General features: G+C 64.1%; 2 protein-coding genes across 4 annotated transcripts; one reads left to right on the top strand and one right to left on the bottom strand.

The window, feature by feature from the left end:
* Positions 1-400: 400 nt before the first annotated feature.
* Positions 401-5,114, top strand: CERS2 (ceramide synthase 2). Its single transcript, XM_080360915.1, has 11 exons — positions 401-480; positions 1,423-1,596; positions 2,091-2,205; positions 2,351-2,469; positions 2,572-2,629; positions 2,708-2,758; positions 2,878-2,970; positions 3,214-3,342; positions 3,454-3,560; positions 3,696-3,849; positions 4,050-5,114. Exons 2-11 carry the CDS (start codon positions 1,424-1,426, stop codon positions 4,176-4,178), a joined length of 1,128 nt encoding a protein of 375 aa, XP_080217041.1. The 5' UTR covers positions 401-480; position 1,423; the 3' UTR covers positions 4,179-5,114.
* A 754-nt stretch (positions 5,115-5,868) lies between these two features.
* Positions 5,869-18,740, bottom strand: SETDB1 (SET domain bifurcated histone lysine methyltransferase 1). Of its 3 annotated transcripts, none has more exons than XM_080361148.1 (21): positions 18,493-18,740; positions 17,861-18,033; positions 17,703-17,740; positions 17,495-17,594; positions 15,248-15,400; positions 14,746-14,947; positions 14,004-14,077; positions 13,533-13,723; positions 12,662-12,791; positions 12,172-12,310; positions 11,582-11,737; positions 10,853-11,431; positions 10,546-10,662; positions 9,902-10,071; positions 8,504-9,114; positions 8,291-8,319; positions 8,057-8,189; positions 7,483-7,642; positions 6,748-6,959; positions 6,477-6,560; positions 5,869-6,207 (listed from the first exon to the last, which is right to left on the bottom strand). In XM_080361148.1, the coding sequence occupies exons 1-21, from the start codon at positions 18,690-18,692 to the stop codon at positions 5,962-5,964; spliced, it is 3,897 nt and encodes a 1,298-aa protein (XP_080217274.1). In that variant the 5' UTR covers positions 18,693-18,740; the 3' UTR covers positions 5,869-5,961. The 3 variants fall into 3 exon arrangements, with proteins under 3 accessions (XP_080217274.1, XP_080217275.1, XP_080217273.1); XM_080361149.1 differs by having other exon boundaries at positions 5,961-6,207; positions 6,477-6,565; XM_080361147.1 differs by having other exon boundaries at positions 5,961-6,560.
* Between the last annotated feature and the right edge of the window lie 185 nt (positions 18,741-18,925).

Here is an 18,925-nt window from a genome sequence, read left to right as displayed (position 1 = left end):
CGGATTTTGGGGGAGTTCGGGCGGTTTTGGGGTGACAGGACCCCCCGCACGGACACGCGGGGCGGGGGAGTGTCAGTGGGTGCAGGGGCGCGGCCGGCAGGAGGCGCTGCGCAGCGGGACCGCCGCCAGGGTGGGGGGGGAGCGGGGTCTGGGGGGGCATGGACCGCATAGCGGGGTCTGGGGGGGTATGGACCGCATAGCGGGGTCTACAGGGGACACGGGGCGGGTGCGTGGGCTCCGTCCGCCCCGCCGCTCGCCGAATCGGCGATGGATTGCTCCCGCCTGGCGCGCCGCCGCGCTCCCGTCTCGGCGATGGATCGCTCGGGCCTGGCGGCCCCGCCCCGCCCCCTGGCGGCGCCCCCCGCCCCCCCCGCGGCCCTCGGCGTTGCGGTGACGTCACTCCCGCCGCTGCCTGGCGCGGGGCGCGCGCGGACCGGGCCGGGGGGCGCGAGCGGCGGCGCGAGGCGGCTCCGGCGGCGCGTGAGTGGGGAAGGGGGGGGGCGGGGTCCCGGGTCCCCCGGGTCCGTTCGGTTCCCCCGGGTCCGTTCGGTTCCCCCCGGTCCCCGGTTCCCCCCGTTCCGGTTCCCCCGTTCCGGCCCCGCTCGGGGCGGCGGCTCAGGCCGCGGGGGGCGCGGGGCCGGTTCCCGGTTCTCCCGCCGCAGGGGCCGCCCCGTTGTGTCCGCCCGGGCCTGCGGGCGGGGCCCCCGGTGCTGCGGCCGCCGCCCGCGGGAGGCCCGAGCGCGATGGCCGCCCCCGCGCTGCACGGGCCCGCGCTCCCCGGTTCCCGCCCGGTACCGGCACGCGCCGCGGGCCCCGGCGCCTTTTCCTTCCCCCTGATCCCCACACTCCCGGGTTTTCCCCCTTTCCCGCAGATCCCGGGGGGTCCGGCCACACCCGCTGCCGCCCGGGCCCGGTTCCGCTGTCCCCCCGTGTCCCCCGTGTCCCCCGGGCCCGTTACCTGCCCCGGCCCCTCCCGTGTTAACGGGAACCGGTTGTGAAACCGGCCCCGGTGGTTCCGCTTCCCCCGCGGGGCGAAGCCGCGTCCGGACCCGTCCCCGCGCTGGGACCGCGAACCCGGGCGCACCGGGCGGGTCCCGGTGCCCATCGCGGCGGCGGTTCGATCCCGGGACGCGGATGAGCCGAACGGGGGGTGGGGGGGGGGGGGGAGGGGGCGTGTCCCCTCCGTGTCCCCGGGGGGGCGACCCGGGTGTGTCCCCCCGGCGATCCGGTTAATCAGTTAATCATCACCTGACCCCGGCGGCACCGGGAGCAAAGTCCCGCGGCCGCCGCGCGTGGCGGGGGGGGGTTCAGGGGGTCACCGTGCGGGTGTCACCGTCTGGGTGTCACTGCGCGGGTGTCACCGCGCGGGTGTCAGGTCCCGCCGTCACGGCCCCGCCGTCACGGCGCCGCCGCTGTCCCCAGCATGCTGCAGACCCTGTACAGCGCGTTCTGGTGGGAGCGGCTCTGGCTGCCCGCGAACCTGACCTGGGCCGACCTGCAGGACCGCGACGGGCGCGTCTACGCCAAGGCGGCCGACCTCTGCGTCACCCTCCCGCTCGCCCTGCTCTTCCTCGTCGTGCGGCACCTCTTCGAGACGTGAGGCCCTCGCGCTGGGACACCCCCCGCCCCCCGGGACGGGACACGGTGTCACCCCGTTGTGTCCACACACCCCCGGATGTGTCGCCGCGTCCCCGCCTGGCCCGGGCGGCTGTGGCACCCCGGGGTCCCCCCGCCGCCCCAGCCCCGTCTCAGCCCCGGGATAAGCCCGGCTTTGTGCGTCCCCCCGGCCGTGTCGCGCACGAGGAGCCGTTTGCTGGGCAAACAAGGGCGAGCGGAGGCGGGAACAGACGGGGCTTTGTTGGGACGGCGGGAGGGGGGGACGCGCTTGGCCGGGCCCTGCGGGGACGGTCCCCAGCCCCGGGGTGACACGGGGACCCGGTTCCCCCGTGGTTAAACCCACCCGGGAGAAGCAGCAGTGGGGTGGGGAAACTGAGGCACCGAGGGGCTGCGGGTCCTTGGGTCCCTTCCACGCGGCCACCTCAGCCCGGTGGCGCAAATGGGGACGTTCTTGTGTCCCTTTACCCCCCCAGGTACGTGGCCACCCCCTTGGCCGGGCTGCTCAACGTCAAGGAGAAGATCAGGTTAAAAGCCGCCCCCAATGCCACGCTGGAGAAGTTTTACGCCACCACCAAACACCCCAAGCAGGTGAGGGGGACGGGGGGTCCCAGAGCCGGGGCGGCGCCGGGTCCCCGCGTCACGCGCTGTCCCTGTGTGACGCGCTGTCCCTGCGTGATGCGCTGTCCCCGTGTGACGCGCTGTCCCCACATGACGCGCCGTCCCACGTGCGCAGGGCGACGTGGAGGCGCTGTCCAGGCAGAGCGGCTGCACCGTGCGCCAGGTCGAGCGCTGGTTCCGCCGCCGCCGCAACCAGGACCGGCCCAGCCTGCTCAAGAAGTTCCGCGAGGCCAGGTGAGCCCGCGGGACACGGAGCCGCGCGGGACACGGAGCCGCGGGCCCGCCCGTCCCCCGCTCCCCGTGCGCCCCTGAGGACCCTCTGCTTCCTTTTTCCAGTTGGCGATTCACGTTTTACCTTATTGCTTTCATTGCTGGCATGGCTGTCATAGTGGATGTGAGTACTGTCCCCCCCGCTGCCCCCGGCGCCCCGGCCCCCCCTGACCCCGTGTCTCTCTGTTGTCCCGGCCCGCAGAAGCCCTGGTTCTACGACCTGCGGGAGGTGTGGAAGGGCTACCCCATCCAGGTGAGCCCCCCGGCCGCGCGGTGCCCGTGGGGTCCCCGTGGGGTCCCCGTGCTGCCGTGCCGGTGTCCCCAGGAGGGGTGGAGGCGCAATGTCCCCCCAGCTGGTCCCTCGTCCCGCAGAGCATGCTGCCCTCCCAGTACTGGTACTACATGATCGAGCTCTCCTTCTACTGGTCGCTGCTCTTCAGCATCGCCTCCGACGTCAAGCGCAAGGTGGGGACCGGGGGACAGCGGTGACAGATACGGGGATGCCTTGCGGGGGACAGACAGGGGGACGCCTTGGGGGAGACAGACAGGAGGACACCTTGGGGGGGTCAGACACGGGGACGCCTTGGCGGGGACAGACAGGGGGAGGGTTTTCTTGGGGTAAAACCAGCGGGGCCGGGAGGACGCGGGACCTGGGGATGAGGGGTCTGGGGGGACAGGGCCAGTGTGACCCCCCATCCCCACGCACAGGACTTCAAGGAGCAAATCATCCACCACGTGGCCACCATCATCCTCATCAGCTTCTCCTGGTTCGCCAACTACATCCGCGCGGGGACGCTCATCATGGCCCTGCACGACTCCTCGGACTATCTGCTGGAGGTAGCGCGTCCCCCGCGCCCGCCTCCCCGGCCCCCGGCCCCTGTCCCCGGCCCCTGTCCCCATCCCCTGTCCCCGTCCCCTCCCGCGTCACCCGCGCCGTGTCCCCCTCAGTCCGCCAAGATGTTCAACTACGCCGGCTGGAGAAACACCTGCAACAACATCTTCATCGTCTTCGCCGCCGTCTTCATCATCACCCGCCTGGTCATCCTGCCCTTCTGGTGAGGAAACCGGCACCGTGGGGAAACGGAGGCACCGGGGGGGCAGCCGAGGCACCAGGGGGAAACTGAGGCACCGAGGGGGCAGCCGAGGCGCGGGACCGGGGCGGCCGTGACGGTGCGCGGCGTGTCCCGCAGGATCATGCACTGCACGCTGGTTTACCCGCTGGAGCTCTACCCAGCGTTCTTCGGCTACTACTTCTTCAACTTCATGATGGCGGTGCTGCAGGCGCTGCACGTGTTCTGGGCCTTCCTCATCATCCGCATGGCCCACAAGTTCATAACTGGAAAGGTAAGCGGGGGCTCTGTGGGCAGGGGGTCGTGTCTGGACCCGGACGACGCGGTTTGGGGTGGGGAGATGCCAGAACCGTGAAGCCAAACGGCACTTGGCCCCGGGTGGGCGGCGGGGGACGCGGCGGCAGCTGCACCGGGGAAACTGAGACACGGCCGGGGCGCGGGGGCTGCTGTCCGACCCCCCTTTGCTCCCCCGAGGTGGTGGAGGACGAGAGGAGCGACCGCGAGGAGACGGACAACTCGGAGGAGGAGGAGGAGGGGACGAAGAACGGGCCCCTGTCCAACGGGCACCCCGTCCTCAACAACAACCACCGCAAGACCGACTGAGCGCCCGGGCCCCGCGGCCTCACCCGGAGGTGTCACCCCCCGTGTCACCGGGTCCTGTCCCCCCGCGGCCTCACCCGGAGGTGTCACCCCCCGTGTCACCGGGGTCCTGTCCCCCCGCGGCCTCACCCGGAGGTGTCACCCCCCGTGTCACCGGGGTCCTGTCCCCCCGCGGCCTCACCCGGAGGTGTCACCCCCCGTGTCACCGGGGTCCCCGTCCCCCCCTCCCCCCGTCCCGCTCACTTTTGGGGTGTTTTCCTGCCTTTTCACCCTCTGCCTTAAGCCACCGCGGGGTGGGCGGAGCGAGGACGGGACCCACTGTCCCCGGTGTCCCCAGGACGGGGACGGCTCCTCCCCGCGGCCCCGGGATTGGCTCCAGCCTCTTTATTCCCCTTTTTCCAACCAGCGCGTCCACTTCAAAAATGGGAAAAAAACAGGAAAAAATCCCCTTTTCCGGGTGTCCGGATTCCCGGGTGAAACCGGCGCGGGGTGTTCAGTGGCCGTGTGACGGGAGTGACACTGGGGTGGCACCGCGGTGGCGCTCGGCAGCGGCCGCGGGCTCCGTGTCCCGGCGGAGCGGGAGCGTCTCGCGTGTCCCGCGGGCGGTTCTGGGCGTCCCGGCGCCTCCCCGGCGGGAACGGGAACGGGACGAACTCGGGGCCGATGGGGGTTTGGGGTTTTTTGGTCGTTTCTATTTATTCGGAAGGAGCCGGGTCTGGGGGCCTGGGGGGTGGGGACCGGGGGCCGTAGACCGTGGGGGCTGTGGACCGTGGGGCCGGGGCCGTGGGGCCGGGGCCGGGACCAGAAGCGACGCCGACCAAACCGCCTCCTGTTTCTTCTTTTTCTTTTTTTTTTTTTTTTAAATAAAAGGTTAAATATATTAAAAGTTTAAAACTAATAAACTTCAGTAAAAAAATCCCAAAGGGCCTGTGGCTGGTGCGGGGGGGGGGGACGGGAAAGGGGCACAGTTCACGAGTTCTGTGTTTGTTTTAATATGTTTGATATTTTCCCTCCCCAAGCGCTGCCGGAGCTGAAGCCGCTCGCGGTGATGGAGCCGCCGCTCGCGGTGACGGAGCCGCCGCTCAGGGCGCCCGGGACGGACCCGGCGCCCACGGCCCGGAGAGGTGCTTTGTAGAAAGTGAAAGAAAAGAGGTTATTGAGCGTTGGGAAAGCAGCGCGGGGCGGGGAACTGGGGCCACCTGAACCGCGTTGGGTTGTTCGGCTCCACCTGAACCGCGTTGGGTTGTTCGGCTCCACCTGAACCACGTTGGGCTGTTCGGCTCCACCTGAACCGCGTTGGGCTGTTCGGCTCCACCTGAACCGCGTTGGGCTGTTCGGCTCCACCTGAACCGCGTTGGGTTGTTCGGCTCCACCTGAACCGCGTTGGGCTGTTCGGCTCCCCCTGAACCGCGTTGGGTTGTTCGGCTCCCCCTGAACCGCGTTGGGTTGTTCAGCTCCCCCCGAACCGCGTTGGGGTCGATGGTGTCGAGTTCAGGTTCTTTCAGCTGCAGCTGCGCTGTTTTTAGGCCAAACTCTGCTTTTCGGTGAGCAGCGGAGCAGGCGCCACACGCGCCGCCCGCGCGGGGTCAAGCGGCTTCGCTCCGGATTTACTGGGATTTGTTCTGCTAGAAACGGTGAAATCCTCCTCTTTTGGGGTTTTTTTGCTGTGTCTGAAGTTCAAGGCAACTTTTTAATAGAAAAAACATACTTTATTGCTTTTGAACACTGAAAAGACTCTTTACAGCTGATCACAGTCAGAGACAAGATGCTTTTTTTGGTTGTTTTTTCACGTAAATTCACCGTAACCCCCCTGAAGCGCGGGCCCGGCGGGTTCGTCTCGGGGCTCATCCCCCCGCACGTGGCTCCGCCGGTTTTCGAGGGACCGTGCGCAGCGCGGCGCCGGCGCCGGGCGGCTCAGAGCAGCCGCCCCCGGCACTCGATGGCCCCGCAGCAGCACAGCAGCTCCTTGCCCTCCACGCTGCCCACCTCGTAGTTGTAGTCCCAGGTCAGCTCGGTGCCCGCGCGGATCCTCCTGCCCGGACACGGCGCAGAGATGGACACGGAGCAGCAGGAGACGCCGCCGCTCCCCGGGCAGGTCCCGCTGCGCTGGGGCCGGGAGACGCCGAGGGACAAAGGTCCCCGGTGAATCAGCCCCGCGGGACCTCCCGGCGTCACCACCGCCTGCGCTCCGCCCTCCCCTTCGGAAAAGCCTGAAATGGGTGCAAATCGCCCCAGAATGGCCACCCTAGTCACCTCCGGGGACACCGGGAGCAAGTGACACCCAGACCCTGTGCGACTCACTTGCTGGCGAAGAAGGCGACCCAGGGGAAGCGCAGGTCGTGCGTGTCCACGAACACGTTCTGCACGAAGAGGTTGGGGCTGCAGCTGTGCTGTAACGGGAGTGCGCGGCGTCAGCGGCGCCGGCAGCGGCAGCTCCGCACCGGGACGCGGGAGCCGCGGGATCCGCAAGACCCGAGGGGCAGACTCGAGGGTCTTCCCAAGCAAAGCGGCTCTGACGCCACCCCCGGGCGCCCCGTCCCGTCCTGCCCTGTCCCCCGCTGGGGTGACTCACGTTGAGGTAGCGGCCCAGGTTGCCCTCCAGCTTGGCGTCGATGATGTAGCAGGACTCCTCGCCGTCGTAGAACTGGCGCGTGGTGCGGCACACGGGCGCGCTCTCCCCCTTCTCGGCCGCCGCCAGGTTGGCGGGTTTGACGGCGATGCCGTGCGTGGACTTGAGCGCGAAGCCGCGCGTGGACTTCACGGCCACCTGCCGCTTGGCGGGCCCTGCGGGAGCAGCGGCGCTGTCAGTGCCGAGGGCCGGACTCACGGCACAACGAGCCCTCGCCACGGCAAAACCATCAGACGCAGGTAACAGCGGCGGTGAAGCCACAAACCGCCACGTTCGCGTTGTAGTTATAGATTTTCATTCCAACACCCAGTTAAGATTCTCCCTTTTGTCCAGACGAGCAGAATGCATAAAAACCCTCAATTTTAACGCCCCGCGAGCATCAGCCCGATGCTGAACTGCCCCCGGACGCGCCGAGCGGCCCCCGAGCGCGGCACCGGGGGCGCGGGCCGGTCCCTCCTCGTGTCAACAGCCGCGTCCCGCTCGCCAGCGCCTCATCTCATTTACAAATGCAGAAGATGCGTCATTGATCTGCTCTGCGGGTCGAAGGGGCCGGTACGGAGGGGACGGGAGTTTAGAGCGCGACAGGACAAGGGGCGACGGTTTTAAACTGAGAACGGGAGGTTGGGGCCGGACACGAGGACGGAGCGAACGGCGCGCGCGGTTCCGCCTCCCGCTCACCTGCCCCGGGCGCCGGGTTCCGCTTCTCGTCCTCGTCCCCGGAGCCCGAGGAGATGGTCTGGATGTCGTCGCTGTCGTTGGCGGCGCCGGGGGCCTGTCCGGCCGCCGCGGCCCCGGTGTCGCCCTCGCTGTCCGTGCTGCTGGACAGCGTCAGCACGTCCTGCGGGAACGGGACGCGGCTCCGTCGCGCTGCTTCCCCGCCAGCGCTTTTCTCTTCCAGGAGACCCCCCGTCCCCAGGAACCCGCGACCGGGACAGAAACCACGTCCCCCAGCGGGTTTGGGGGCCGGGTAGTCCCGCAGCACCCGAACCTTTCTCTGGGCTTCGCAAGGAGGAACAAACACCCCAAAACCCAAAGGGTGTCCCCAGGACGGTTTCCCAGAGCCGAGGTGTGCGAACCGAGGGGCCACAGCGCGCTGTAACGCGGCCCCGCACACGCTGCGCCTGTCCCGGGCTCCAACAACCGCGTAATCTCCCTCAACACCTGGAACAACCAGCTGCCCCCCAGGAAATCGCAGCAAGTGTAACCGGGGGCGCGAACGGCACCGAAGGGACCGCGGGGCGCGGGCACTCACGTCGGCGCGGGACGGCGGCGGCAGCGCGTGGCGCCGGCTCTGCAGCTGCGCCGTCTTGCTGGGCGGCCGCTGGATCCCCTCCAGTTTGGGGGGGCTGGGGTTGTACCCATACATCCTGCCCAGCTCGCTCAGCCTGCGGGGACAGGGATGGGTCACCGCCCAGCTCCCGCGGCCCCGCGCTCACAGGCAAATTTGGGGAGAAAAAGCAGGAAAAGGCGATTTGAAGAGCCTTACCCGGACAGCTTGGTCGGCTCGTCGGGCTCCTGCGGGGGGAGAAGCGCAGGTGGGTAAAATCTCTCGGTTTTGGAACAGCTTTTCCACACAAACGCTCCCCAAGACGCGGGTTGTCCCCACCGCGCCGTGGGACGCCACGTCCCCCACCCCGCACGTCCCGCGGGTCCGTCCCCGCGCCTCAGCGTCCCCACCCGCGCCCCCCAGCCCCCTCACCTCTTTCTTCAACAGCTTCGCCTCCCCGCGCGCGTCGCCCGCCACGGGAACGGGGGTTCTGTCCCTGTCCCCGGGCGGCTCCGCTCTGCCGCCCTTGCTCTCGCTGCCCTCGCCCGCCCTGAAGGAGGCGGCGCTGTCGCTGTCCTGGAAGCCGTCGGCCACGTTGTTGGAGCTCAGCCACGACGCCACCTTGTTCTTGGCGCTCTCCTCGGACACTGGCAGCTTGCAGGCGCCCGCCGCCTCCTCGTGGTTGGCGTGCCGGGCGAGCCCCGAGTCCTTGGAGGCCGTTTCCGACAGCCCGTGGTCCCGCTGGCCGCGGGTCTGGCGGCGCGTGGCGTAGCTGCGCCACACCGAGCTGGCGCTGAAGTCCTCGTCCTTGCAGAAGTTGTCGTCAGAGCTGTCCTCGTTGGACTCCTCCGGCTCCTCCGTGCCCGTGTTCTCCTCCTCCCCGTCCTTGATGTCCACGCCGCTGCTGTCCGAGGAGCACCTGGCGTCGCTCTCGTAGCCCTCCTTGAAGTTCTCCACGCTCTCGATGTGGTCCAGGTTGGCAAAATACTCGTCGCCCATCTCCAGCCCCTCTTTGTCAGCGAAGTCGTCCGTGAGGATTTTCCCTGGGGGCAAAAGGAATGAAGCGAGTGAATTTTCTGACCGCGTTACAAAGCCAAGTGTGAGTCTTCCCGGGATGATGCTCCGAATCCGCACGTCTTCATCCTCCTGGAGGGCTGATGGAGGAGCAAGCAGGAGCGACAGCACTCCGCTCCAAAGCTGGGCTGGGAAAGGACAACCTGACACTTGAGGAAACGGAGATGGGATCCCCTGCTGAACCGCAGGCTTGCAGCACGGAAACCTCCAACCAGCAGCTCACACTGCGTTTCAAAGGGCTGGAGGCGACATGAGGACAAGGAGCCGGAGCGCCGGGCGGTGCCCACGCGGAGCTTTACTTCAGAATTGGGCAAGTTCTGCATTTCACGGCTCGTGCCCACGTCCCGGCGCTCTTGGGTGTCAACAGGAAGGAGGTTACGTGTCGATTCACCCAGAAACGGCTCCGGGGAGCCGAGCGCTCCCCTCGGCGTCAGCGGGTTCCGCAGCGCCCAGTGCGGGGCTGGGCAAGGGAAGGGGCATCGATCAGGAAACCAAAGTGCTGCGAGTTCATCAGCTCGGTTTCCACTTCCCTGGGTGCTGAGCGAGCACGGGAAGAGCTTCACACCCGTTACTGTGTGACAAACAAAGCCCAGACCTCAGGCCTGACACAACCAGACCTTTGCAAATCCGTATTTCCCTCTCTCCTGAACCAACACAAATCATCCCCCGAGTATACGTGAGCGCTGGGCAGGACACGGGCTCCGCGGCGGCTTTCCCCACGGCACCGCTCCGGAGGAAGAGGTTTGGAGCTCCTACCTGCGTAGATGCAGACGAAGGAGCCCTTGGCGATGTCGTCGAGGCAGCGGATGCCCCAGCCCTTGTTCTGAGTCTTGAAGAGCTGCAGCCGGACCTGCAGCCCGTGCTGCACCAGCCGGTTGGTGCACATGTTGATGTTGCACTGGCACCGCTTGTTGCACTCGTAAACGCTGCAAGAGAGCGAACGGTGACACTTCGAAACGCAACACACCGAGCCAGCAACAACGCGACGGGCGGTGCGGCAGCTGCGGCTCGGCAGAGCAGGCACAGCGTGTTTGCAGGTTCGGAGGGGGCTGAGGGGGGAAATTTGGGGTAATTTCTCCCCAGAGGGCTGTGGGTGTTGGAACAGGCTGCCCAGGGCAGCGCTGGAGTCGCCATCCCCGGAGGGGCTGAAATACACAGAGATGAGGTTCTCAGGACATGTTTAGTGCCGGGGTGGGTTATGGTTGGACTTCATGATCTTGAGAGTCTGTTCCAACCAAAATGGTTCTGTGGTAACGCACCGAGATCCTGTGACACCCGTTAACGGGCAAATCAGGAGCAGAGGGAGGTTTTCGGTGTGTGGGGAATGCCGCCGCTCCGCCAGCGCCAGAGCCGCGATCCGGCGGGTTTGGTGAGGGCGGAGGAGCCGCGGCCCCGCTTACCCCGTGGGGAGACATTCCTCCAGCCGCTTGTGCTGGTACCCGGAGTTGGGGTTGACCTGCCCGCCCGGCGTGCAGCCGGTGGCCTGGACCGTCAGCTGGTGACAGGCGCACTTGGACCTGCAGAGCAGCGCAGAAAAAACCCACCGGTTCAGTTTCTACACCAAGTTCTGCAGCAGGGAAAACAAACCCCGTCCTCCTGCAGAGACAGGCGCGCGGGGCTCGACCAGCGCGGGCTCCGGCTGCAGGGAGCCCCGCTCCGGGGTGTCCCCCCACGCCCCAGGGCGCAGCGACGCGCGGCGTCACCTACTTGTCCCTGCAGCCGTCCTTGCAGTCGCAGCCCACCAGGAACTCCCAGCTGGTGTTGATGTAGACGCCCTTGCCGGGGATGCGCTCCTTGCTGTAGGCCACCTGCGGCGGCGGCGTGTTGTCGATCTCGTTGACGCAGGACAGCGGGACGTCCTCCTGGCCCTTGGTGATGTCTGCGATGTAGTAGAACGGTTTGTACGGCTGGAACTTGCGGTCGACCAGCACGTACGGGTCCAGGCAGAACATCTCCAGGAACAGAAAGTCGCAGTCCGTCTCGAAGAGGTAGCGCTCGATCTCCTGCATGGTGCGCAGGCTCAGCCCGCACGGCGTCTTGTACAGCACGTGGAAACCCATCTTGCGGTTGATGCGCCGGCGCGCCGTCATGCGCCGGAAGTCGTAGAGCAGCGGGATGAGCAGCGGGTTCTTGCTGCGGTACTGGTCGCTGCGGATGGGCCGCACGTGCGCCAGGCAGGTGTAGCTGCAGACGTGGGGCAGGTAGAACAGCTTCTCCAGCGGCGCGCGGTACGACGGCTCGTTGGGGACGCGGTCGCTCATGCCGTGGAACGGCTGCGCCGCGCCGCTGCGGACACGGACACAGGGACGCGATGAGCTGCCGCGCGCGGGAGGAGCCGCCGAGGGGCTTGGGGGACCCACCCTGTCTCCCCGACAATAAGCCCCACGGCAGGATTTGTCGGGATGCTCGAAGCGCGAGCCCGCCGGCCCCGCTCACCGGTGCTGCTGGGCCGCGCCGGCCCTGCCCGAGGGGGTGTCGCTCAGGACGGGGGACGCCGGGGACGACTGTGCCGAGCCCACGGAGCTGGGCCGGAACGACGTGCTCTTCTTGGCCACCTGTTTCCTGGCCTGGGCCAGCTGATTATCGGAGCACCTGCGGGAGGGAGGCGACGGGATTTAGAACAGGGGCAGCCAAATCACGTTCCCATCGAAGAGAAACCCGGCGGATTCTTCCCTAAAGAGCGTGAGAACCGGCTCGTGCCCGACTCTCTGCGCTCCCGCCATCCCGCAAGGAGCCGAGCAAGCGCCAGCGCTCGGCTGCGTTTTAAAACGTAGCCCTGAGTGAGGACGCGGCGTTCGGCGCGGGGGCGCTGGGCTGCCAGCCCTCCCGCCCCCGTCACTCATCCAGCAGCTCTTCTCCATAGTTTCCCCCAAAAGCGCAACAAAAACCCATTTGTGTCGCCGGGAAACAAGCCCAGACCTGGAGGAAACCCGCACCCGAGGGCTCCTCTGCGCAGAACGGCGGGCGCTGCGGGACCCGAGGGCGAATCGCGCGGGCGGACGCACGGCACCGGCTCCAATACTCACTCCGTGTCGGCGGGCTGTGGGGACGCGCTCCGCGGCGGCAGCGAGGCCGCCTGCATCTGCTCTAGCGCCTTGTACTGCGGACCAGCGCCCGTCAGGTCCTGCGTGTACTGCACGACGGGCCCTTTGCTGCGGACGGCGCCTGGCGGGGAAGGCGGAAAGGCAAAATATCGGCAAGAAAAGTCACTACCGTCAACCCAAGCTTGTTGCGCCAGCCACAAAACATCAGTGGAGTCCCCGAAGGCAACGGAAACAGAGGCGTTTGGAGTGAACGTGGGGTCACAGCCAGGCGCCCCAGATTCACACAACCCCAGGCTGGTTTTGTGGCATCCTTAAGCCAGGAGGAAACGCTCATTGGAGATGTTACACCTCAGTTCTGCTAAGAAAAAATGCGCCAAAACCCAAAGCAAAGCCAAACCAAACCCACCTGCCCCCGCCAAGCCCCAATTTCATCCAGATTCCAGGGTACACAAAAGAAAAAGGTGCCACGGACCGACATTGGGGCGAGTCCTCGCTTGTCCGCTCTGTTTCTTCTCCTGGGTGGAGGCCGTGGAGGTTTTCATGCTGAACATGGGCTCGAGGCGCGTGGAGCCGCGGTAGATCCACTCGCAGCGCTTGTCGTCCTGCGGCAAGGGGAGAAACCGCTGACGGCACCGCGGCCACGGGGCCCGGCAGGACGCAGCGGGAACGAAAGGGAAGGCAGCAAAGCATGGACCGTGCGGCCAGCGGAGGAAGAACCGGGAATCCACCCCGCACGGGGACACACCAGATCCAAACCGCAGCTACAAAATCTAGACAGAGGCTGGATACCCAGAGCCCGAACCCCAGGGGCGGTTTCATTCTTAGCCCAACGACGAACGGGCCCCGCTGGAGGAACCCAGGGCAGGTTTGCTCCTCACACCCGGCCCCTCCAGGACACGGGTCCCGTTCGCAGGACGTCTCGCCCGGCCGGCGGCTGCGCCGTTATCTGCTCATCCGCGCAGGACGGAGCCAAGCGGGCACGGGCGTTCCTCTGCCATTTTAGAATCTGAGCGCGCAGAACGCGGCAGCTGCTGCTCAGTCCCTCCCGCACCGGGACAGAAGACACCACGGGTGTTTCCACGGAGCGAGGGCCAGGACACCGGCAGACAATGCTTTTTGTTTCTTATCCATCTCCTGCTTGCAAGTTTCGTGGGCAAAACGCCTTAAAAAGCTTTTGTTGTGCAAGTAAATTGCATCAGTGGAGCAGAAACTGGTGCTCGACCCACACAACAAAATATCCGCTCGTTCCAAGACTCGGCCAAGGAAACGGCCACCAACAGCCCAGCAGCCGCTCTCCCGGACCCAGCCCAGCGCCGCGCCGCCCCGCGGGGACGCCGTCCTACCAGGAACAGGATTTTGACCAGGCTGCCGTCCACCTCCTCCACCCTGGATTTCCACCAGGTCCCTTCCCACTCGGTTTTGATGAGCTGCCCGCTCTTGAGCAGCACCATGGGCCGGTTGGGGTAGGCCGTGATGTACTCCTCCACGAAATCGCGGCACGACACGTCCTCGATGTCCTCCCAGGTCTTCTTCACTGTGCCGAAAGGGAACAGGAGGAAAGAGAAGCTTTTAATCATTTTTCTAAAGAAATCCCGGATGGATTCTTAAACAAGAACAATCAAGCAGCGATCCCGAGCGGATTTTTGGTGGTACAGCCCCGTTAACGCACCCCCAGCTGATAATAAACCCCTATTTCCTCCAGAATCACATGAAAAGTGCCCCTGGCGCAGCAGTGAGGGACACGGCGCCCGTCCCTCGCTCCGGCGAAGCGCCCGCGCACACGGGATCGGGACGCGGAGCCGGGGGGCACTCACGCGGCCGGCACACCGGGTACAGCTCCCACTCCTTCACGTAGGACGCGTAGCCGTCGTCGAAGAAGATGAGGAACCTGCGGAACAGCGGCGCTGCAGTTAGAAACGCGGCCGAACTGCTCCTGAGACCCGCACGAAAAGCATCGCCTGGGGCGCGCAGCCGAGGGCGCGCGGCGAGCGCAGCGCGGCAGCCAGCGCCGCCCGGGGAACCCGCACCACCCGCTCCTTTCTCAGGTGCTGAACATGTATCGGGTGCAACTTCACACCACTGGGCACAAGAGCAGATCCACATTAGAAAGGGCAACTTTATCCTTTAGAAACATTCTCAGCGAGGCCACGAGCCCAAACCGCCACCTCACACACGTTCTGCCCCATATTTCGCCGAAAATGCTGCTTCAAACCCGCCGCTGCTTCTCCTGAAGCGTTTTGGCAGCGCTGCGGCTCTAAACCTCGCCAGGGCGCGGGTTTCCTAACCGGTTCCCTGCCTCCAGCGGGGCAGATTTGCATTTGTGTGAGAATTGGAACGTTACCAGATATAATTCCTGACTCGGGGACACGGCAGCTCCACCCAGAGCTGTCAGAGATAAGAAAAGCTGACGGAACAGCACTCCGAGTTACGTCCGCGGAAGGAATTTCGCTCCCACAGGAGCAAATATACAAATGCACCTTTTTTTTCTGATTTCTTTCCTAAAAACGAAACAAAAAAGGGAGAGGGAGGTACAGGGCTCTGGAAGAGAAGTACTACCTGTCTTTATTCTTCACGTTGGGGGCTTCGGCCACGATCCCGGCGTACAGCCACACCTGATTCCCGTCCTTGTACTTGGCCACGACGCGGCTGCCCACGTAGTGCTTCTCCGGCGAGGGGTGGTAGTCGTAGGCGATGTGGTTGCCAGACAGCAAACTCTTCCCTTTGTTATCAAACTTCACCTTGTACTTCTTGCCAGCCCCTGCAAGATGTTCAGCGAGATCAATGAGAGCCGAGTGATTCTGCATGAGGAGCCCAACGCCCCCGCCTTCCCGATGCCATCTAGAACCGATCCAAAATTGAGCCCAACGCCCTCCACCTTCCCGACGCCATCTAGAACCGATCCAAAATCTTTTCAGGAATTAATCTGGATGGTAAAATATCACAGCGGAGACGTTTTGTTTTCACGACTCATTCCAGGTGGCACCAGGTGCTCTGCCACGGGACCGAGCCCGATCCAATTACCCGCCCGGAGCTTAACGAGGCGGCACGCGGGACGTACCGACCGTCTGGATGGCGATGAGCGTTCCCTTGTGCCACGTCTTGGTTCTCTTCTTGCCCAGGATCCTCATGCCGATGCTCAGGTCGCCGTCGCTGCTGAGGTCGCTCCCGACGGGCTGGACGGTGCCCGGAGCTTCCCAAGGGGTCTGCGCGTCTGCCCGAGGAGCGGCAACCAGAAAACGGGTCAGAAACTGCCCCAAAGCCCACTCTTTTCTGTACAAAATGGGAAGAACATCTGCTGGGCCTGAGACAGGAGGCGTCCTCGCACTCTGCTTCACCTCAGCACCTCAGTTTGAGAGGATGAAATAATCAGCGACTGAGGTTTAGCAGGAGCAGTTGGAATCCTGTGTTCGGTCGGGACGTTATGATCTGGTGGCAGTTACAGAAACGTGGTGGGGACAGTTCATGACTGCAATGTGGTCACGGGTGGCTGTGCCCTTGTCAGGAGGGACAGGCCGGCCCGGCGTGGTGGTGGAGTCGCTCTCTATGTGAGAGAGCAACTACAATGTACGAAATTCTGCCCAGGAGCGGATGAGGAGCGAGTTGAGAGTGTGTGGGTCAGGATCACGGGGCAGGCTGGCAGGGTGACACTGTTGTAGGTGTCTGTTACAGCCCACCAGATCAGGCTGAGGAAGCTGATGAGGCCTCTATGGGCAGCTCAGAGTGGCCTCACGGTCACAGGCCCTGGGTGTTTTGGGTGATTTTAACTTCCAGGAGGCTCCTCCAGTGCATTGGTGAGAACTTCCTCATGCAGACGGTGGAGGAGCCAACCGGAGAGCTGCACTGCTCGATCTCATCCTCACTGACAAGGAGGGGCTGGACGAAGCAGTAAAGGTTGGGGGCTGCCTGGGCTGCAGTGACCGCGGGATGGTGGAGTTCAGCATCTCGTGTGGCAGGAACAGAATAGCGAGTAGAATTGCAACCCTGGACTTTGGCAGGGCTAACTTTGGCCTTTTCAAGAATTGCTGGGGGAAATCCCATGGGCAAGACTGCTTGAAGGAAAAGGGGCCCAAGAGAGCTGGACTGCATTCAGAGATTGCTTCTTCCACGCTCAGGAGAGAAGCCAGAGGGTGGTGGTCAATGGTGCGGAGTCCAGTTGAGGCCAGTATCTAGCGCAGTGCCTCAGGGGGCAGTGCTGGGGCCAATATTATTCAATACAATCATTAACGATTTAGACGAGGGAATAGAGTGACTGTCAGAGAGTTTGTTGGTGACACCAAGCTGGGAGCAGTGGTGGCACTGGAAGCTGTGCTGCCATCAGAGACCTGGACAGGCTGGAGAGCTGGGCGGGGAATAACCTGATGGAATTTAACAAGGGCAAGTGTAGAGTCCTGCATCTGGGCAGGAACAGCCCCAGGTTCCAGTATAGGCTGGGAAATTATATATTAGAGAGCAGTGTAGGGGAAAGGGACCTGGGGGTCCTGGGGACAGCAGGGTGACCATGAGCCAGCACTGGCCCTTGTGGCCAGGAAGCCAATGGGACCTGGGGTGGGTTAGAAGGGGGTGGTCAGTAGGTCAGAGAGGTTCTCCTGCCCCTCTGCTCTGCCCTGGGGAGACCACACCTGGAATCTTGTGTCCAGCTGTGGCCTCTCAGTTCCAGCAGGACAGGGAACTGCTGGAGAGAGTCCAGCGCAGCCACCAAGATGCTGCAGGGACTGGAGCATCTCCCATGTGAAGAAAGGCTGAGGGAGCTGGGGCTCTTTAGCTTGGAGAAGAGGAGATGGAGGGGTGACCTTATTAATGCTTATAAATATATAAAGGGTGAGTGTCAGGAGGATGAAGCCAGGCTCTTCTCGGTGGCAAACAATGATAGGACAAGGGGTAACGGGATCAAGCTGGAACACAAGAGGTTCCACTTAAATTTGAGAAGCAACTTGTTGGGGTGAGGGTGGCAGAGCCTGGCCCAGGCTGCCCAGGGGGTTGTGGAGTCTCCTTCTGTGCAGACATTCCAACCCGCCTGGACACCTTCCTGTGTAACCTCATCTGGGTGTTCCTGCTCCATGGGGGGATTGCACTGCATGAGCTTTCCAGGTCCCTTCCAATCCCAAACATCCTGTGATACTGTGAGGTTCAAACATCATTTATGGAAACTGCACCACTTGCATTTTTCTTTCACAAAGGGCTTAAAGAAAAGTAGGAATTTGGAATCAATACATCCTAACGGTCTCTCCAGTGAGGAAATAAAACGGTTATTTTCTTTTCCAAGATGGAAACGACGCCTGCAGGCGCAGGACGCCCTCACACGCACCTTTCTGCGCGTCCTGGGCGCTCATTCTCTTGTTGACGGCATCCACGAATCTCTGCATGTCCTGGGTGGACTTCCTCATGGCAGCCATGGCTTCCCGCAGCTGGCGGGGGAAAGGGAGGGAGATGAAAGGCCTGTCCTCGTTTGATGCCCTGAGCGCTCCAGCAAACCCCTGCAGAAGGACGCGACACTCAGGGCTTCTCCGACTCACCCGAGTCCGATTCTTCGGGATTCTGTAATTACTGTCGCCTGCGTTTAAAGAGAAAAGAATTGGTTTAAAACATCTTGGGGAGGAAAAGAAATCCGTCCTAGTTAAGACAGCGAAAGAAGAGAGAGAAGCATCTGCTCCAAAGCAATGAGATACTGAACTGTGCTTCCAGCCCGAATCGACGCTCATGATGTCGTCGTCGTCCTCGTCCGGGATCTCGATCACCTCCATGGCCTTGGCGGCCGAGTCCTCGTCCTCGGAGCTGCTCTCGCGGTAGCGCAGGCCCAGCCTGGCGTACAGATCCTTCACCGACAGCTCGCACCTGTCGATGTCTCTGGGGAAACCAGACGGGCAGAGACACGCGTGAGCTGCTGATCAAACACGACCGTGGCGAGGCAGGAAACGTCTCCACAGAGAGGATTTAAAGCCACAGGGGAAAGCTTTAATTATCCCTCAATCACAGAGTCATCATTCTGGTTGGAAAAGCCCCTTGAGATCATGGAGTCCAAGCGTTAACCCAACACTGGCGCTGCCCTGTGTCCTGAGAACCTCACGTCTGTCTGTCCAGCCCTCCAGGGACGGTGACTCCACCCTGTTCCAATGCCCCACAGCCCTTCACAGGAAAAAATATTCCTAAAATCCAACCTAAACCTCCCCACGACAACCTGAGGCCGTCTCCTCTCGTCCTGTCGCTGGTTCCTTGGGAGAAGAGACCAACTGCCCTCACCCCAACCTCCTCCTCCCCTGTTCCGAGGCCCAAGTCCAACACGCACTGCGGTCCGAGCCCCCTCACCTCGCGGTGTCGTCGAAGAGCCGGTCGACACGCGCCACCTCCTCCTCCTTCTGTTTCACGCACTTCTCCAGCTCCTCCAGCTGCTGCTTCCACTGCTTCACGCACTCGAACTTCTCCAGCTCCTTGTCGATGATCTCCTGCAGCTCCTCCATGGAGATGCCCAGCTCCTCCATCACCTCCTCCATCTCCTCGGCGTCCATGTCTGCCGCACCTGACGCCGCAGGGGCGAGAAACGCCGCTGAAATCCCCCGAGGGCAAAACCACCGTCTGAGAGCTGCTCGGGGAGAAAACCCTCCTCACCCCAACACCCCAAAGCTCAGCCCCCCCCACAGCCCCGCACCCCACAACGGCCAGTCCCCTCCCCCCAGCTCCCCTGCCCCACAGCCCCCTCCTCAGTGTCCCCGATCCCCTCACCCCAGTGTCCCCGATCCCC

Source organism: Nesoenas mayeri (genome assembly GCF_963082525.1).
Source record: "Nesoenas mayeri genome assembly, chromosome: 30".
NCBI classification, from domain to species: domain Eukaryota; kingdom Metazoa; phylum Chordata; class Aves; order Columbiformes; family Columbidae; genus Nesoenas; species Nesoenas mayeri.
Note: the sequence above shows the minus strand (reverse complement) of the source record. Positions and strands in the feature narration are given on the sequence as shown.

What these genes read in the sequence shown, in the direction of transcription:
- CERS2 (XM_080360915.1), top strand. Translation starts at nt 1,424, where the DNA reads ATGCTGCAGACCCTGTACAGCGCGTTCTGGTGGGAGCGGCTCTGGCTG. An exon ending in AAGAAGTTCCGCGAGGCCAG is followed by an intron (nt 2,470 to 2,571) that starts GTGAGCCCGCGG and finishes TCCTTTTTCCAG; the next exon opens with TTGGCGATTCACGTTTTACC. An exon ending in GCATGGCTGTCATAGTGGAT is followed by an intron (nt 2,630 to 2,707) that starts GTGAGTACTGTC and finishes CCCGGCCCGCAG; the next exon opens with AAGCCCTGGTTCTACGACCT.
- SETDB1 (XM_080361147.1), bottom strand. Translation starts at nt 18,692, where the DNA reads ATGGACGCCGAGGAGATGGAGGAGGTGATGGAGGAGCTGGGCATCTCC. An exon ending in CTCTTCGACGACACCGCGAG is followed by an intron (nt 18,034 to 18,492) that starts GTGAGGGGGCTC and finishes TGGTTTCCCCAG; the next exon opens with AGACATCGACAGGTGCGAGC. An exon ending in TGGTCAAAATCCTGTTCCTG is followed by an intron (nt 12,792 to 13,532) that starts GTAGGACGGCGT and finishes CCCTTGCCGCAG; the next exon opens with GACGACAAGCGCTGCGAGTG.